The sequence below is a fragment of the Gobio gobio genome, assembly GCF_949357685.1.
Source record: "Gobio gobio genome assembly, chromosome: 23".
Taxonomy (NCBI): domain Eukaryota; kingdom Metazoa; phylum Chordata; class Actinopteri; order Cypriniformes; family Gobionidae; genus Gobio; species Gobio gobio.
This window is the reverse complement of record NC_137119.1, coordinates 39,692,261-39,707,381: the sequence shown is the minus strand read 5'-3', so window position 1 is coordinate 39,707,381 and position 15,121 is coordinate 39,692,261. Positions and strand designations below refer to the sequence as shown.

The following is a 15,121-nucleotide window of genomic DNA, read 5'->3' as shown; positions in this document are numbered from 1 at the left end:
GGGGGGTAGAGAGAGGTAGACCTGGAGTAGGATGTGGCCAAAGAAGACAAATTTATCAGATGCAATTCTACTGAGGACCCATGGGTTGACATTGAGAGAGGCTGGACAGAGACTTCAGCCCAACCTCAGCAAATATAAAAAACAAACCTTTGAAAATGCATGAATGAATCAAATGATTTTACAAATGTGGAGAGAAATAAATATTTTCATCAATATGCAGTACTGGTCTTGTGTGTACTGTTTGGTCAATATATTCATATACTCTAACAATATCTCCGAAAAAAATCAAACCCAGATTATATAATTAGAAAAGTAGAAATTTTACTAGTGTTTACAGTAAGATTGAGAACAGCAGCGTGTGGATGGCCAGGAGGGTGAGGACGGTAATTTTCATAGTTTTTTTGTTTGTGTGTTATATTACAGTATATTATGTATGGAAGTTACTTTATGTGTGTGAATGATAATGGTTACAATTTCCTTGGCAGTATGAGTGCAATGTGTGATGTCAAACCTTGGAGGCTACTCTTACCCTAAAATCCTATTTCTTTTTTTTCAGTTTTATTCAAAGGACTGGGCTAAAACTGAAAGGTGGACATGAGGGATATTTCAATGGTCTTCTGCCATAGTGACAAAACATCTAAACATTTTGACTTGCAGTGCTTACACAATGCCAAAGGGACGAAGCATTTTGGGGGCACTGACTGTTTAAATGAGAAGGAAATTTAGTTTTGACACATGAGGGAACTGTTTTGGGAGAGGTATGAGCATTTGCAGGTGAACCATGGTGTTGTGCCGAACCATCCACGTTATTTTGGCAAAAGCACCAAGAGTGTTGAGAACGTCCGGTCTGTTTCAAGAAAAGAGCCAAAGCAATGAGAAGGATCTTTGCCATTTTCGGGGCACTGACTATTTATATGGGAAAGGAATTTAGTTCTGAAGCATGAGTGAACAGTTTTGGGAGAGATATTAGCTTTTGCAAGTGAGTTATAGTGTTGTGCTGAACTGTAAGACTGTTTTGCCAAATGATCTTACAATTTTGAGAATGTAATTTCTGTTTCAAGAAATGAGCCAAACCAATGGAGAAAAACTGTAACATCTTAAAAGCTACATGACATTTTTTCACTAGCGAGGTAATAAAGGCACTGTTCTTGGAGCAGATAAACTTACAGTTTCGCTATTAGTAGAGACGCTGTGACAAACACTGACAGACAGACTCAGGTAATTCACACACGCTTAATCTCTCTCTAATAACTACATTAATAACTGCAATAGTCTTCTATCAGTGGCTGTGTTAGTCAATTAGGTTTACACACGTGCATTTTAAGGACAAAAACCTGGACAGTGTTTTGAGGTGTGGTAACCATAGTATAAGCAGATGCACTGGGAATTATTAAAATTATTGAAAAATAATTTGTGGATTATCTTTCTAACAATTAAAAAGCCTGTTGTCAATTATTTCTTACCTATTTGTTGCACTGGGCAATAAGACTAGATAAGAATTTCCTCATACTATGAATATAAACTTCCTTCCCAATTTGTTGACATTTATTGATATATTTTTTCTGGCATCTAATTCATGTTAATGTTTTTTTTAGCGTGAGTCATTTCCACATTTTGGATGGGGCTTTGAATAAGTTGTCTGATAAAGTCAATCGTAATCTCTTTTTTTTTTTTTTTGCAGTCGATTATATCCTGCTAGATCCAGCTGAGCGGGAGCGTCTATCAATTTCTGCTGTTCCCCGGCCGTTCCCGTCCCGTGTAATTCGTGCACCAGTTCCCTGGTCGGAGAGCTACCGGGAAGCTTACAACTGGCAGAAGGAGAACCTCTACACTGTGAACCCTATGCTGCGCCACATACAGGAACTCTGGATGAGCAGGTCGGCATCTCTGATCCCTCCATCATGATCCTAATCATTATGATCGTATTTATGACTTATTAAATGTTTCATTTGTAGTTTCTCGTCTCTGCGGTTTGTGCGTTTGGACGATTTGCTCTCAGCCGATCTTCCGCTCTTGCCAGCGGAGTTTGAGGAGCTGGTGCGACAGCAGTGTCAGAACACACAAGATGAACTGCTTAAAACGTAAGAGACTTTCTGTGTATGAAAAAAAACTGTTCTAAACAAGTGAAAAAACATCACCTGTGTTTTTTATGTCTGTGTTTTTTGTGAGGACTGTAACGGAAGCAGTACAGATTGAGAAGCCGTACCAAGACACATGATATATTTGCTGTCTGTAGGTTTCATTCTCATGTTCTCTGTAAACCTGTCCCTGTAGTCACCTGAATCCAGCTCTATAATTACATCACTAAGCACTCAAAGGAAGAGCTGAACGTCCAGGAAGCTGTAATTATAGAACTTTATACAATAGTTAGTTCCGCTCCTTGAATCTGATTGGTCGAGCAGTTTTCCAAAAGTGCCAAAATATCAGTCCAGCAGCGCTGGGACTTTTATCAGTCAGCATAACTCATTTTCTCTGTGTTTGTTACAGACCGACTGTCGATCTGTTTGTTAGTGGTGGGGATTATTTAATGTTTCTTTTTGCAGGTTACATTGAAACTGTATTAGGTAATGACAAGTTATGAGTCATTTGAGTCATTTATTCAACCAATTCGTGCAACGATTTGGGATGAACAAACAAATAACTTTCCTTTATTGGTGGGTCATTTGAATCGTTCATTCAACCGATTTGTTCATCAAAAGGGATTAATTCCAGGTTTATTATCATTATTATCAACTACTCAACTGCACGCACGCTGGAAGAAGTAGAAGAAGAAGATGAGTGTAAACGATCTTTGCCGGTGTTGTAAAAAGAATTTAAGAACACACGGAGTACTTACCAACACCATCATCATTTCTGAGAGAAATAGTAAAGGTGAATGCATATACCAACAAGTTCTCTGTTTAGGATTAGAACGAATTCAACCCAAGCGTTTGGTGACATGGATGATTACATCACTGTTGATCATCTGTCCATCATCGTATAAAGCCCACCCTGACAATTTGATTGGTCCGAACAGCTCTGGTTCGAGCATAGTTGCTCCACAACGGATTAAGTCCAGACCGAACTTCCCGACCTCAAATGTTGTGGGCGGGGCTAAATTCGGCTGACATCCAGGCTAATTAAAGGGATAGTTCACCCAAAAATGAAAATTCTGTCATCATTTACTCACCCTCAAATTGTTCCAAACCTGTATGAGTTTCTTTGTTCTGCTGAACACAAAAGAAGATAGAGTGAAGAATGTGTGTAACCAAGCAGATAGAGCAACCATTGACTGTCATAGTAGGGAAAAAAATACTATGGCAGTCAATGGTTGCTCTATCTCAGGGGTGGCGAACTCCGGTCCTGGAGAGCCACTGTCCTGCATAGTTTTGCTTCAACACTAATCAAACACACCTGAACAAGCTAATCATGGTCTGAAGGGTTACTAGAAAGCTAAAGGCAGGTGAGTTTTATCAGGGTTGGAGCTGAACTCTGCAGGACAGTGGCCCTCCAGGACCGGAGTTCGCCACCCCTGCTCTATCTGCTGTGTTACACACATTCTTCACTCTATCTTCTTTTGTGTTCAGCAGAACAAAGAAACTCATACAGGTTTGGAACAACTTGAGGATGAGTAAATGATGACAGAATTTTCATTTTTGGGTGAACTATCCCTTTAACTACAACTAAAACCATTAAAAAACATTTTCGTAACTTAAATTAAAATGAATGTTTATTTTATTTGAAATAAAATAAATGTACAAAATAGTCCACTATTTGATTTCACTTAGTTGCCAAGCCAATTTTTCTCATTTAACTAAAATAAGTACTAAAAGTTCTAAAATAACTAAAACTGAAATAAACATAATAAAGACTATATTAGACTTACAAAAATACAAAAATACAAAAATACAAAACAAAATGACTAAAATTGAAATGAAAACAAAATATAAAAATAAAAACTACATTAATGATACTAATATAACACAAGTGACGTGTCTTTAGTGAGTCAATTGATTCATTGACTCAAATGTTTTGTTCAAAAACACTGATTCATTCTGTGGCGAAACAACTCACTATCTTTATGAGTGAGTCTTTGAGTCTTTAGTTTTTAGAAACAACACAGTACTACTCTGTTACTTAGAGTTAAAACAAATTTGTTTTGTTTAAACAAATTTACAGATAAGAGATTTGAACTATTGAACTATTGATGTTTGTCTGTTTTCAGTCATTTAGTCAATTAGCCATAGCAATGTCCTGATGATCTCATGGGATATAGTGAACATTTACTGGACTGTGGTAAATGTACATTTGAATAAGGTCAGCGTTGTGTGTGGACGAGTGTGTTGTTGTTTAAATAGTTCTCTTCGTCTTGGCTACCTTTGTTCTCAACTCTGTATCCATGGTCTCCTCAAACCACCCAGAGACTCACACACAATACAAGCTTTTAAACTCTCGAATGAGGGTTTGAACAATGGGGAAATAAAGAGCAATCTGGACCTGCTTTAACACGCAGGGTGTCAGTGACGCTACAGCAACAGTCAGTGTGAAGGGTTTAGAAGATATAGTGCAGGAAGTGGGACGAATCCTTCACTGAATGGACTGACTGAATCAGTCATTAGCAAGTAAACTTGGTGATTGACTGGTGTACCATTACAAGCTTCCTAAGCCTTAAAAATAGCTTTTCTATCCATCATATTTTACCTCTAAAAAGGTAAATTTAATACAATAATTGAGAGTATCTTGCACTTTTAAGCACATAAAATATATCAAATTGATTAACTGGTATCATGAACATACCAATAAATGAATTTTGATATTCAGCCAAGTAGTAAAAATGAAGGTAAAATTGAAATGAAAAAGACAAAAAGTTATGTTTTAAAGTATATATTTTTTAATCAACATATCATGTTTCCTCTTCTTCTTCTTCTTTTTGTGTGTGTGTGTTGTGTAGTTGGCTGCCCAGCTGTGCTTCTCTTTTTGTGACCTTTAAAGACTTGTGGTTGCCACTGGTGCCGAAGAAAGCAAGCATCGCCCCGGTAAAGGCACAAAAACTCTTCAACTGTGTGGCTGCACTGATGTCACTGCAGCTGCGCAGTCTGGTGGTCGCATCTCTGCGGGATCTGCTGCAGTTTTTCCAGCTACATCAGGTACTGAAAATAGTGACACTAGCTACGATTACATGGACACCTTTTGTTTCAATCGATGAAATCATTCCGATTGATGAATTTGAACATAGTGTTTACATGACTGCTAAATAATGTCATGATGCTTATATTTATCAAGTAGTAAATACAGTCCTAACCACACCCAAAACATGGCGTCTGCACATGGGAGTCCGAAGCAAGGACTGGTGGGACAATGTTTTCCTGTACCACTTCACAAAAGATGAGTGGAAGGAGAATTTTAGATTGACACAACTGTCAGTTATGACAGTTTTCTGTATGCTTAATTTCATTACGCCATTTCTAAGTCATTGCACATGTGCAGAACTTTCCAGTTTCGTTTTCAATCTGATCTAGTGTTTACATGATGAATTTGGCCAATTAATTCTGATTGACGTGGTTACATGTGACTTTTTTTATTCCAACTGTACTACTATTCCAATTATGGTTGGATTATTAGGGTTCGACCATTGCTCCATGGTCCAGTTCTGATGCTCACATGCCACTGTTGGCACTTTGGGCGGTGGACAGGGGTCAGCATGGGCTCCCTGACTGGTCTGCGGCTGTGCCGCCCCATACGCAACAAACTGTGATGCTCTGTGTATTCTGACACCTTTCAATCAGAACCAGCATTAACTTCTTGAGCAGTTTGAGCTCCAGTAGCTCGTCTGTTTGATCGGACCACACGGGCCAGCCTTCGTTCCACACGTGCATCAATGAGCCTTGGCCGCCCATGACCCTGTGGCCGGTTCTCCACTGTTCCTTCCTTGGAGCACTTTTGATAGAGACTGACCACAGCAGACCGGGAACACCCCACAAGAGCTGCAGTTTTGGTCCTCTAGCCATCACAATTTGGCCCTTGTCAAACTCTTGTCAGCTCAAATCCTTACGCTTGCCCATTTTTCCTGCTTCTAACACATCAACTTTGAGGACAAAATGTTCACTTGCTTCCTAATATATCCCACCCACTAACAGGTGATGAAGAGATTTATGAACAGTTATTAATAAAATATAGATCTAACATTTATTCTACCAAGTTATAAAGTTAATTTGCCAATGTTTTGCTGTATTTACACTACCATTGAAAAGTCTGTAATGTTTTTTTTGTTTTTTTAATCAAAAATAAAATGTAAAATATCTGTTTATATTTTAAAAATGTAATTCATTCCTGTGATTCCTGACTCCTGTGGCAAATCTCCATTACTCATGTCTTTAGTGTCACATGATTCTTTAGAAATAATTTTAATATGCTGCAGTGTGGAAGTGTTTTTTTCCAGGATTCTTTGAAGAACAGCATTTATTTAAAATATTAATCTTGAAGTATACATTTTACATGCTCTGCTATTACTGTCGTTATTGATCAATTTAATGCATCCTTGTTGAATAAAAGTACCAATAATAGTATCAAAACTTTTGAACCGAAAAACTTTTAAACAGTAGTATTTATAGAATTCAACTGATGTGAGATCACTAGTGTAGTTACACATTTTATAACTGATTTGAACATGGTTCTTCCAAACAGATTTTGCAGTCAATACTGTGCATGCGTTTATGTGTGTGTGTAATGTATGTATGTGTTTTTCTGGCAGGATGGTAATGATTTTGGGGAGTGTTTCAGTGAGCTGCAGTACACACAGCGCCCAGTGTTACTGGTGAAGTTAAGACTAGAGGAGCCCAGAATTGCTTTCGAACCTTCACTGCAGAGCTGCTGGGAGCTCATACAACAAGCGTTCACACAGATCATCAACAGCGCCCACAACATACCACGGGTAAACACACATATGCTTTTATTTACCAAAGAGGACTCCCTGATGATTTCTATTGTCATAGTTGTTATACCATAGTGTAATTTTTTTTAAGATGTTTTCTTTAGGAGAGAGGATTGGTATGACTTTCATTTGCATTGCTCATATTATATCTGCAAAGTTCAGATTGAGAGGCTCCCAGTCTTTATTTTCAGTCCTAGAATATGCACACAATCACTTTCTCATCATTTTACACAAACAATGAACATTGCACACCTGAGATTCAAGTGTAAAGAACATCTAGCAGAAACAACAACAACTAGATTGCTTCCATTAAAATAAAAATTAAGTCATAATTTACTCACCCTGGTGTTGCTGGTATAATTGAATGCTTTGTGCCTTTCTTTCTTTTTTGGAAAGGAGTTTATGAGTGTAGGCACAGTGTAAGGATGAAAAAAATGAACCCTAGTACATAATTAAAATTCATTTTTAAACCAAAAATCCAAATGAGTGCTCCTTTCTTACAGGTGGAGTGTGTGCTTTTCCCAGAGGTTGGAGAAACTTTAATGCTGCACCCAGTGAGACCCAACGAGACGCTGGTGACAGACATCATGAACAGAGCGAGAGAGATCTTTCAGAGGAACACCGTTGGACCCCAGAGGTCCGCTACCTTTCGGAGAGCATGTTTTCCAGTAGAAAAGCTTCAAATTAAGATTGAATTACACTGTAGTTTGTCTGTGGGGGAATCTGTGGTGTGTTTTGTAGGTATCTGGATGTGTATAAGAAGTACACTGATTCACTGGACCGTCAAGACATACTGGACTTCCTTAAAACCAAACACTCACTGCAGGGCTTTACTAAGGTAGCTGTTCTAGTGTGTGCATTTGCAGTCTTACAGACAACACAGGGGTGAAATGCTTCCTTGTAAAGCAAGACGTTTCTACTTTGTGACCTGTAGAAAATCACAGGTGTGCAGAACGTGAGGAAGGAGATCACATCACTGCATGTGACAGTCCCGCTGTCCCTGTTCTGTCTGGATGTGGTGAACCTGAACCAAGATCTGTGTGACAAGGGAGAGCATCTCATAGATCTTCTTACCACGTTTGTGATGGAGGAGAACCGAGAACTCAACAAGAGGTGGGTGGAAACAGTCCGAAATGTTCTTCACAATAAAGCCAGCTTCAAAATTCTTCTTACGTTTGTTGGCATATTAGGGTTAATGGTTTTTTACAGAGGATCATTTTGGATGTTTTCTTTCCACTGGTCTGAATAAAGACGAGTTATGGAAGATTATCTCAAAATTGACCAGTGCCTGAAAAAACAATGTTTTAACCTGTGACTTGGCCTCCATTTAAATTTGCACAGCTTTCATTATTTTTCTTAATAAACTTCCTGTTGCCTTGAAAATAATCTGATTTTTAGTGGATAACAGTTTCATTAGCAATTTTGCCATGTATGAGATATTATATTATAGTATATACCGTTTATAGTATATAGCATTTATTATTCTATAATAGTATGTGCCGGCGTTACGATGAGATTACGGACAGAATCACAAGCAAGCTGAGTAACACAGAGGAGCTGGTGGAGTTAAACCAGTACCTGAAACACACAAGTGAAGTTACCGTACACAAACTCCGCCATGAGATTGAGGAAGCTGTCAAGAGACTTGACTTCCTGCTCGACTACGCCACCCTACCAGGTAAACTTTATTTCATAATGTGTGCATGCAAATACTTTATCTATGGCAACACCACCCTTCTCAATTACAGGTTTACTAATATTTCACCCAGCTTTTCACTCACAATCTCTCAGTGTGTGTTTGCCTTCTGCATTTGGATCTTGTGGGAACACTTTTTCTTTAAAACTCCTTGAGACGTTCTCTCTTTGCAGCGGAGGATATGAAGTTGTTCTGCACCTTGATCCACTGGCCTGAGCAGATTCTGTCATCGATTGAATTCAGTAAGGATAAACTGAACAATCAGAAAGATCAGGCTGAGATTAATCTGATCAAAAGGTGCTTAAACACCGACACACACACACACACACATCAAACACATCCTACACAGCTGAAACAAACCTGACGGCTATCATATGTTTCATCATCAGGATAGTGAAGTTAGAGGAGACGCTGAAGGGTCTGGACAAAGAGTTGGACATCTTTAAGATGAAAGAGAAGATGACTTTGGAGGAGATTAAGCACAATGTGAAGAAACTCAATACTATCAGCGTCAGCCTGGAAAACACTGTCAAAGAGATAGAGGTTTGTGTTTAAATATTATAACTCTTTTCCAAAACCTAATGAACTTATGAGCTGCCTACCTGGGTCGAATGCAATGAAGATAAAACATATATGACCCTGGACCACAAAACCAGTCGCACAGGTAGGTTTGTGGCAATAGGCAACAATACATTGTATGGGTCAAAATTATAGATTTTTCTTTTATGCCAAAAATCATTAGGATAATAAGTAAAGATCATGTTTCATGAAGATATTCTGTAAATTTCCTACTATAAATATATCAAAAATCTATTATTAGTAGTAATATGCATTGCTAAGGACTTCATTTAGACAACTTTAAAGGCGATTTTCTCAATATTTAGATTTTTTTACTCCCTCAGATTCCAGATTTTCAAATATTGTGCTATCCTAACAAACCACACATCAATGTAAAGCTTATTTATTCAGCTTTCAGGTGATGTGTAAATCTCAATTTCAGAAAATGTACCCTTATGACTTATGGTTTTGTGGTCCAGGGTCACATAAAAAAAATTAAAATGGAAGAGAGAAAGGCTGATTATGAATAAATCCGCAAAAAGTTTTACTATTTATGTCTTTTTTTGATAAATGAAAAAATGTGTGCTTATTTCAGGGTATTAATAAAGAAGAGAGTTTGCTGGACAAAGAACAGAGTCAGTTTCCCGTCTTACAAACAATAATGGCCAAGAAACAGCCGTACGACCAGCTGTGGATCACGAGTCTTGATTTTCTGACCAAATCTGATGTGTGGATGAATGGTAAAACCATGCTGTCCTATTTTCTGTTGGAATTATTGCATCTGACTGGACAAACATTTCTATAATAAAGGAAGATGTGTGTTTCATATGTCTTGTGTATTTGCTCTCAAGGTCCATTCCGAAACATGAATGCAGAAACAGTGTCAGAGGAGTTAGGAAACATGTGGCGCACCATGTATAAACTTGCAAAGACGTTCTCAGAGCGGACGGCTCCCGGACGTGTCACGGAGAACTTCAAGAAAAAGATTGACAAATTCAAACAACACCTGCCTATTCTGACAACTATCTGCAATCCCGGTCTGAAGGACAGACACTGGGAGATGGTATGACAGTAATATACAGAATGCTTTATTTATTAGTGAAACTCACTCACAGATGTTCAAAGGGACAGTCATATTTGACAAGGAATCATTTGATTCCTTTGAACAGTTAATGCAAATTAACTGGTTCAAAAAATGATACTTTAATTTACGTATTGTTTTTTTAAAAGGGCAGTATTTAGGAAAATTCTGCTTTATGACAATAAATAGCTTTAGTAGCTATTATTGACATTTCCTCACTGTTTGATGGATGTGAATTATTTGTCTTTTTTTTTTTGGGCTGATATCAGATTAGTAATACAGTGGGATTTGATGTTAAACCAGACGAGGACACCCCACTCATCAAGATGGTGGAGCTCGGATTGTCCAAATATTCGGACAAGTAAGGCTTTGACATTTGAATATTATCTTTGGTGTGAAGCCATGTTGCTTGATGCAATCTGAATTTGTCAGAGTCTCTCTTTTATGAATCATGTCTCTCTGTCTGTCTGCAGGCTGGAGGAAATCGGCGCTTCCGCCAGTAAGGAATTCTCTCTGGAAAAGTCCCTGGAGAAAATGAAACGGGAGTGGGCCGAGCTCCGCTTTGGGTTTTCCCCGTATAAGGACACGGTAAAACAAACTTCATATGATACACTTGAATGTGCAATGATGAAAGTGGCATTTTGTTAAATAAATGCTATATATTACTTAACCTATTGCTTAATAATAAAATGATTATTTAATGTATGTTTGAATGAATCTGCCACAATTTTTTTTTTTATTACAGCTGGGAATTGGAGTAAAAACATAGTTATATCATTAAAAGATTGTATACAACAGTTTTTATTTCAGTGTTGATTACTGAATAAATTTGATTAAAACATATTTTTATAAATAAAATATACTTTATTTTTGGGTTTTGGCTCAATTAAAACTTTAATTTCAATTTCGGTTAATTCACTACTGATAAACTAAAATTGTTATTATTTCAAAAAAAAAAAGTGCTTTTATATTAAACTACTGTTTATTTTAACATCTTTATTCTGTCATTCTGTTTTTCTGTGCGTGTGTATTTGTCTGTGAAGGGCACAAGTGTTTTATCAGCGGTAGATGATATTCAGATGCTGTTGGATGATCACATCATCAAGACGCAGACTATGAGAGGGTCTCCATTCATCAAACCCATCGAGACTGAAGCAAAGGTTCACAAATTGTTCACCTGCATAGCATTTGCAGAAGCATTTCTTGCCACAAAACCAGTTTCCATGACCATTTACTGTACCTGTCTTATGAGTAAAGCGTTTTGTGGAATGAAAAACGACAGTGCCTATGACAGCTTGTGCAGTTTACATTCAATAAAACAATGTCTTGAGTTGTGCATGCACCAGTATGCCTCTGTAAATAATATGATTTAAATGATGTAAATAATATGACCCTGTAAAATAATAATATGACCTTCGATCCTTTAAATAGTTCTGTCTCTGTCTCATTAGTCGTGGGAGGAGAAGTTGCAGCGCATGCAGGATATATTGGATGCGATGTTGCAGTGTCAAAGCATATGGATGTATCTAGAGCCCATCTTCAGCTCAGAGGACATCATTGCCCAGATGCCAGAGAACGGACGCAAGTTTGCCATTGTAGACGGTTACTGGAAAAACATTGTTGCTGAAGCGGTGTGTGTGATTTTTTTAAATGAACTGTACAGTACATACAGCTAATGATCAGCACCTATATCTGACAATTATCAGGTTTAATAATAGCAAGTAAAGAGTACACAAAGATGTGCATATTCAAATCCATTGTAAATAATGTCATTCCAAAACCTCTCAAGGGTTAATGAAATAATAATTGAGCAGCAGATCAGCATATTAGAATGATTTCTGAAGGATCACGTGACACTGAAAATGGAGTAGTGATGCTCAAAATTCAACTTTGACATCACCGGTGTACTTAACATTTTTTAATATATTGAAATCATAATTAATCCAAACTTTTAAAACGGAAGTCTACATTATTGAGCATGCCATCTGTGTATGTTTTTTTTAACAGTTAAAGGACACGCATGTACTGGTGGCCACAGAGCAGCCCAACATGTTGGGTCGCCTTCAGGAGTCCAATACTTTCCTGGAGGAAATCCAGCACGGTCTGAACTCATACTTAGAAACAAAGAGACTCTTCTTCCCTCGGTAAGATTAAGCTTGCAGATCTACCTCTTAAAGATGTTAAAGGGATAGTTCACCCTGAAATGAAAATAAAGCCATCTTTTACTCACCCTGCTGTTATTCCAATGCCCTATGTCCTTCTATCTTTTTTGGACCTCAAGAGGAGAAATTTTGAAAAACGTCCTGCACGCGCTCCTCCATATAATGGCAGTGAATGGCGACCAGGCTAAAACTTTACAAAAAGGATACAAAAGTATCACGCAATGATACAGTGAGACGTGCGCTTTATCTGTGTTCAGGAGGCATATTATAAGGTTTTGCTGATGGCTCGCACATACTCACAGGAACGCACACAGAGTAACGGCCGAGCTCAGTATTTTTACTGAATGATACGGTTTCTTTCTTGAAAAACCTTATTATTTTCATTTCAGGGTGAACTATCCCTTTAAAACACCCTCAGATATCTCAGTGTAATGTTCAGAGTCACTATAATAAGTCACCTCTCTCTTTATTTCACACTGTATAGGTTTTTCTTCCTATCTAATGATGAGATGCTGGAGATCTTGTCTGAGACGAAGGATCCGCTGCGAGTTCAGCCTCATCTTAAGAAGTGTTTTGAGGGCATCGCTAAACTAGAATTCACCCCTGACCTCGAGATCACGGGAATGATCAGCTCAGAGAAAGAGATCGTCCCCTTTATAGAGACCATCTACCCAGCTAAAGCCAAGGTACATGCAGAGAGATAAAAAGGGGTGAATCTCAAGAAACCAAAACATTTATTTTCTTTATGCAAAATAAAATGGATTTATTTTTTGAGTAAATTTTCATGAAAAAAGTTTCATGAGATTCCCTCGCTTGTGCAAGTGTGTGATATGTTTCCTGTCTATTTTAGGGAATGGTCGAGAAGTGGCTTCTGCAGGTTGAAAACACAATGCTGATGAGCATCAGAGACGTCATAAAGCAAGGAATGGAGCAGTACTCTGAGGTATAAACACACAAAGACTTATAAACATGTAGAATATGATCAGTGCATCATGTGTGTTTGATTATGCGTGTTTCAGATGCCCAGGAAGAAGTGGGTGCTGCAATGGCCCGGTCAGGTTGTGATCTGTGCGTCCTGTATTTTCTGGACAGGCGAAGTATCTGGTGCTATACAGAACAACACACTTCCTGTGAGCACGCACACACACACACACACACACACACACACACACACACACACACACACACACACACACACACACACACACACACACACACACACACACACACACACACACACACACACACTAATGTTGGGTTTTCATGTTTTATGGGGACTTTCCATAGGCGTAATGGTTTTAATACCGTACATACCATATTTTCTATCCCCCTACACTGCCCCTGCCCCTAAACCTACCCATGACAGGAGACATTCTGCAGTTTTACATTTTCAAAAAACATCACTTAGTCTGATTTATAAGATGTTTTCCTCATGGGGACCAAAAAATGTCCCCACAAGGACAATGTCGTCGTCCCCCCCCCCCCCCCCCCCCCTAGTATTTCTGTTATGCATGTGTTTACATGTGTTTCAGGCTTACGTTGAGCAGAGTAATGCTCAGATCGCTGATATAGTCGAGCTGGTAAGAGGGAAGTTGCCAGGTGGGGCCCGGATGACTCTGGGAGCTCTTATTGTCATTGATGTTCACGGTAAGTGTCATTTTCATCATGGCCAGTTCAATGAACAGCACTTATTTGAAATATAATTATTTTGAAACATTATAAATGTCTTTCCTGTCACTTTTGGCACTTTTTAATGCATATGTAACGATGTATGTTGTTATGGGAAGAAGGAGGTGGGGACCGGCGAACGTTCAACACACTTTAATTATAAATAAACACAAAACATACTTCCTGAATAAAAGAATACTAATATTATTTTTAATCATACTTGCTCCAAACTTTATCACGGCTTCCACAAAAATATAAAGCAGCAAAAACCGTTTTCAACATTGATAAGAATCATAAATGTTTCTTGAGCAGCAAATCATCATATTAGAATGATTTCTGAAGGATCATGTGACACTGAAGACTGGAGTAATGATGCTGAAAAGTCAGCTTTGATCACAGGAATAAATGAAAACATATTCAAATAGTTTTTTTTTTTTTTATTATTCCAAACTTTACAGCGGTAATGTATTTGTTTGCAGTATGCATCAGATTGCCCCATCTATAGTCCATAGGCATGTATTCTCTAATATCTATATAGTAAATGACCTTTGCCTCTTTGTCCCATGCAGCACGTGATGTTGTGTGCAAGCTGGCTCAGGATGGCGTTTCATCTCTGAATGATTTCCAGTGGATTTCCCAGCTGCGGTATTTCTGGGAGGACGGAGAGGTCATGTTGAGGATGATCACCACTGAGATCAGATATGGATACGAATATCTCGGCAACTCACCGCGCCTGGTCATAACACCACTAACCGATCGCTGCTACAGGTGCACTCACATGAACACACACTAACACTGAGGTGTAACAGTGTAGAAATAACCAGTTCAGTCACAGTTCAGTGCTTTTCTGAACAAACTATGGTCTTTAAACTAAAAATTCTTGTCAATATTGCTGCAACCTACTGCAAAACACACTTCGTACTACAGTTTAAGGTGCTGTTGTAATTGGGGGAAGATATTTAAAGCGCTTCCACTTTTGGAGGCAAAACGTTCGGGCGAAATATGTATTTTTAGTTACTTAGTTATTGTGCTCCCACTCTAATGCG

General features: G+C 38.2%; 1 protein-coding gene across 1 annotated transcript in view; it reads left to right on the top strand.

Annotated features, from left to right (window-relative positions):
• The window catches only part of dnah3 (dynein axonemal heavy chain 3), a 61,686-nt gene that overhangs the window by 12,821 nt on the left and 33,744 nt on the right, over positions 1 to 15,121 (top strand). The window contains exons 6-27 of the mRNA XM_079806841.1: positions 1,682 to 1,877; positions 1,956 to 2,081; positions 4,931 to 5,126; positions 6,731 to 6,910; positions 7,414 to 7,547; positions 7,652 to 7,748; positions 7,845 to 8,023; positions 8,404 to 8,588; positions 8,780 to 8,903; positions 8,996 to 9,149; positions 9,760 to 9,904; positions 10,016 to 10,227; positions 10,515 to 10,606; positions 10,719 to 10,833; positions 11,289 to 11,405; positions 11,697 to 11,876; positions 12,253 to 12,389; positions 12,892 to 13,093; positions 13,258 to 13,350; positions 13,427 to 13,537; positions 13,940 to 14,054; positions 14,645 to 14,843. Coding sequence (XP_079662967.1) covers positions 1,682 to 1,877; positions 1,956 to 2,081; positions 4,931 to 5,126; positions 6,731 to 6,910; positions 7,414 to 7,547; positions 7,652 to 7,748; positions 7,845 to 8,023; positions 8,404 to 8,588; positions 8,780 to 8,903; positions 8,996 to 9,149; positions 9,760 to 9,904; positions 10,016 to 10,227; positions 10,515 to 10,606; positions 10,719 to 10,833; positions 11,289 to 11,405; positions 11,697 to 11,876; positions 12,253 to 12,389; positions 12,892 to 13,093; positions 13,258 to 13,350; positions 13,427 to 13,537; positions 13,940 to 14,054; positions 14,645 to 14,843 — 3,289 coding nt within the window. The remainder of the gene's footprint in view (positions 1 to 1,681; positions 1,878 to 1,955; positions 2,082 to 4,930; positions 5,127 to 6,730; positions 6,911 to 7,413; positions 7,548 to 7,651; positions 7,749 to 7,844; positions 8,024 to 8,403; positions 8,589 to 8,779; positions 8,904 to 8,995; positions 9,150 to 9,759; positions 9,905 to 10,015; positions 10,228 to 10,514; positions 10,607 to 10,718; positions 10,834 to 11,288; positions 11,406 to 11,696; positions 11,877 to 12,252; positions 12,390 to 12,891; positions 13,094 to 13,257; positions 13,351 to 13,426; positions 13,538 to 13,939; positions 14,055 to 14,644; positions 14,844 to 15,121) is intronic.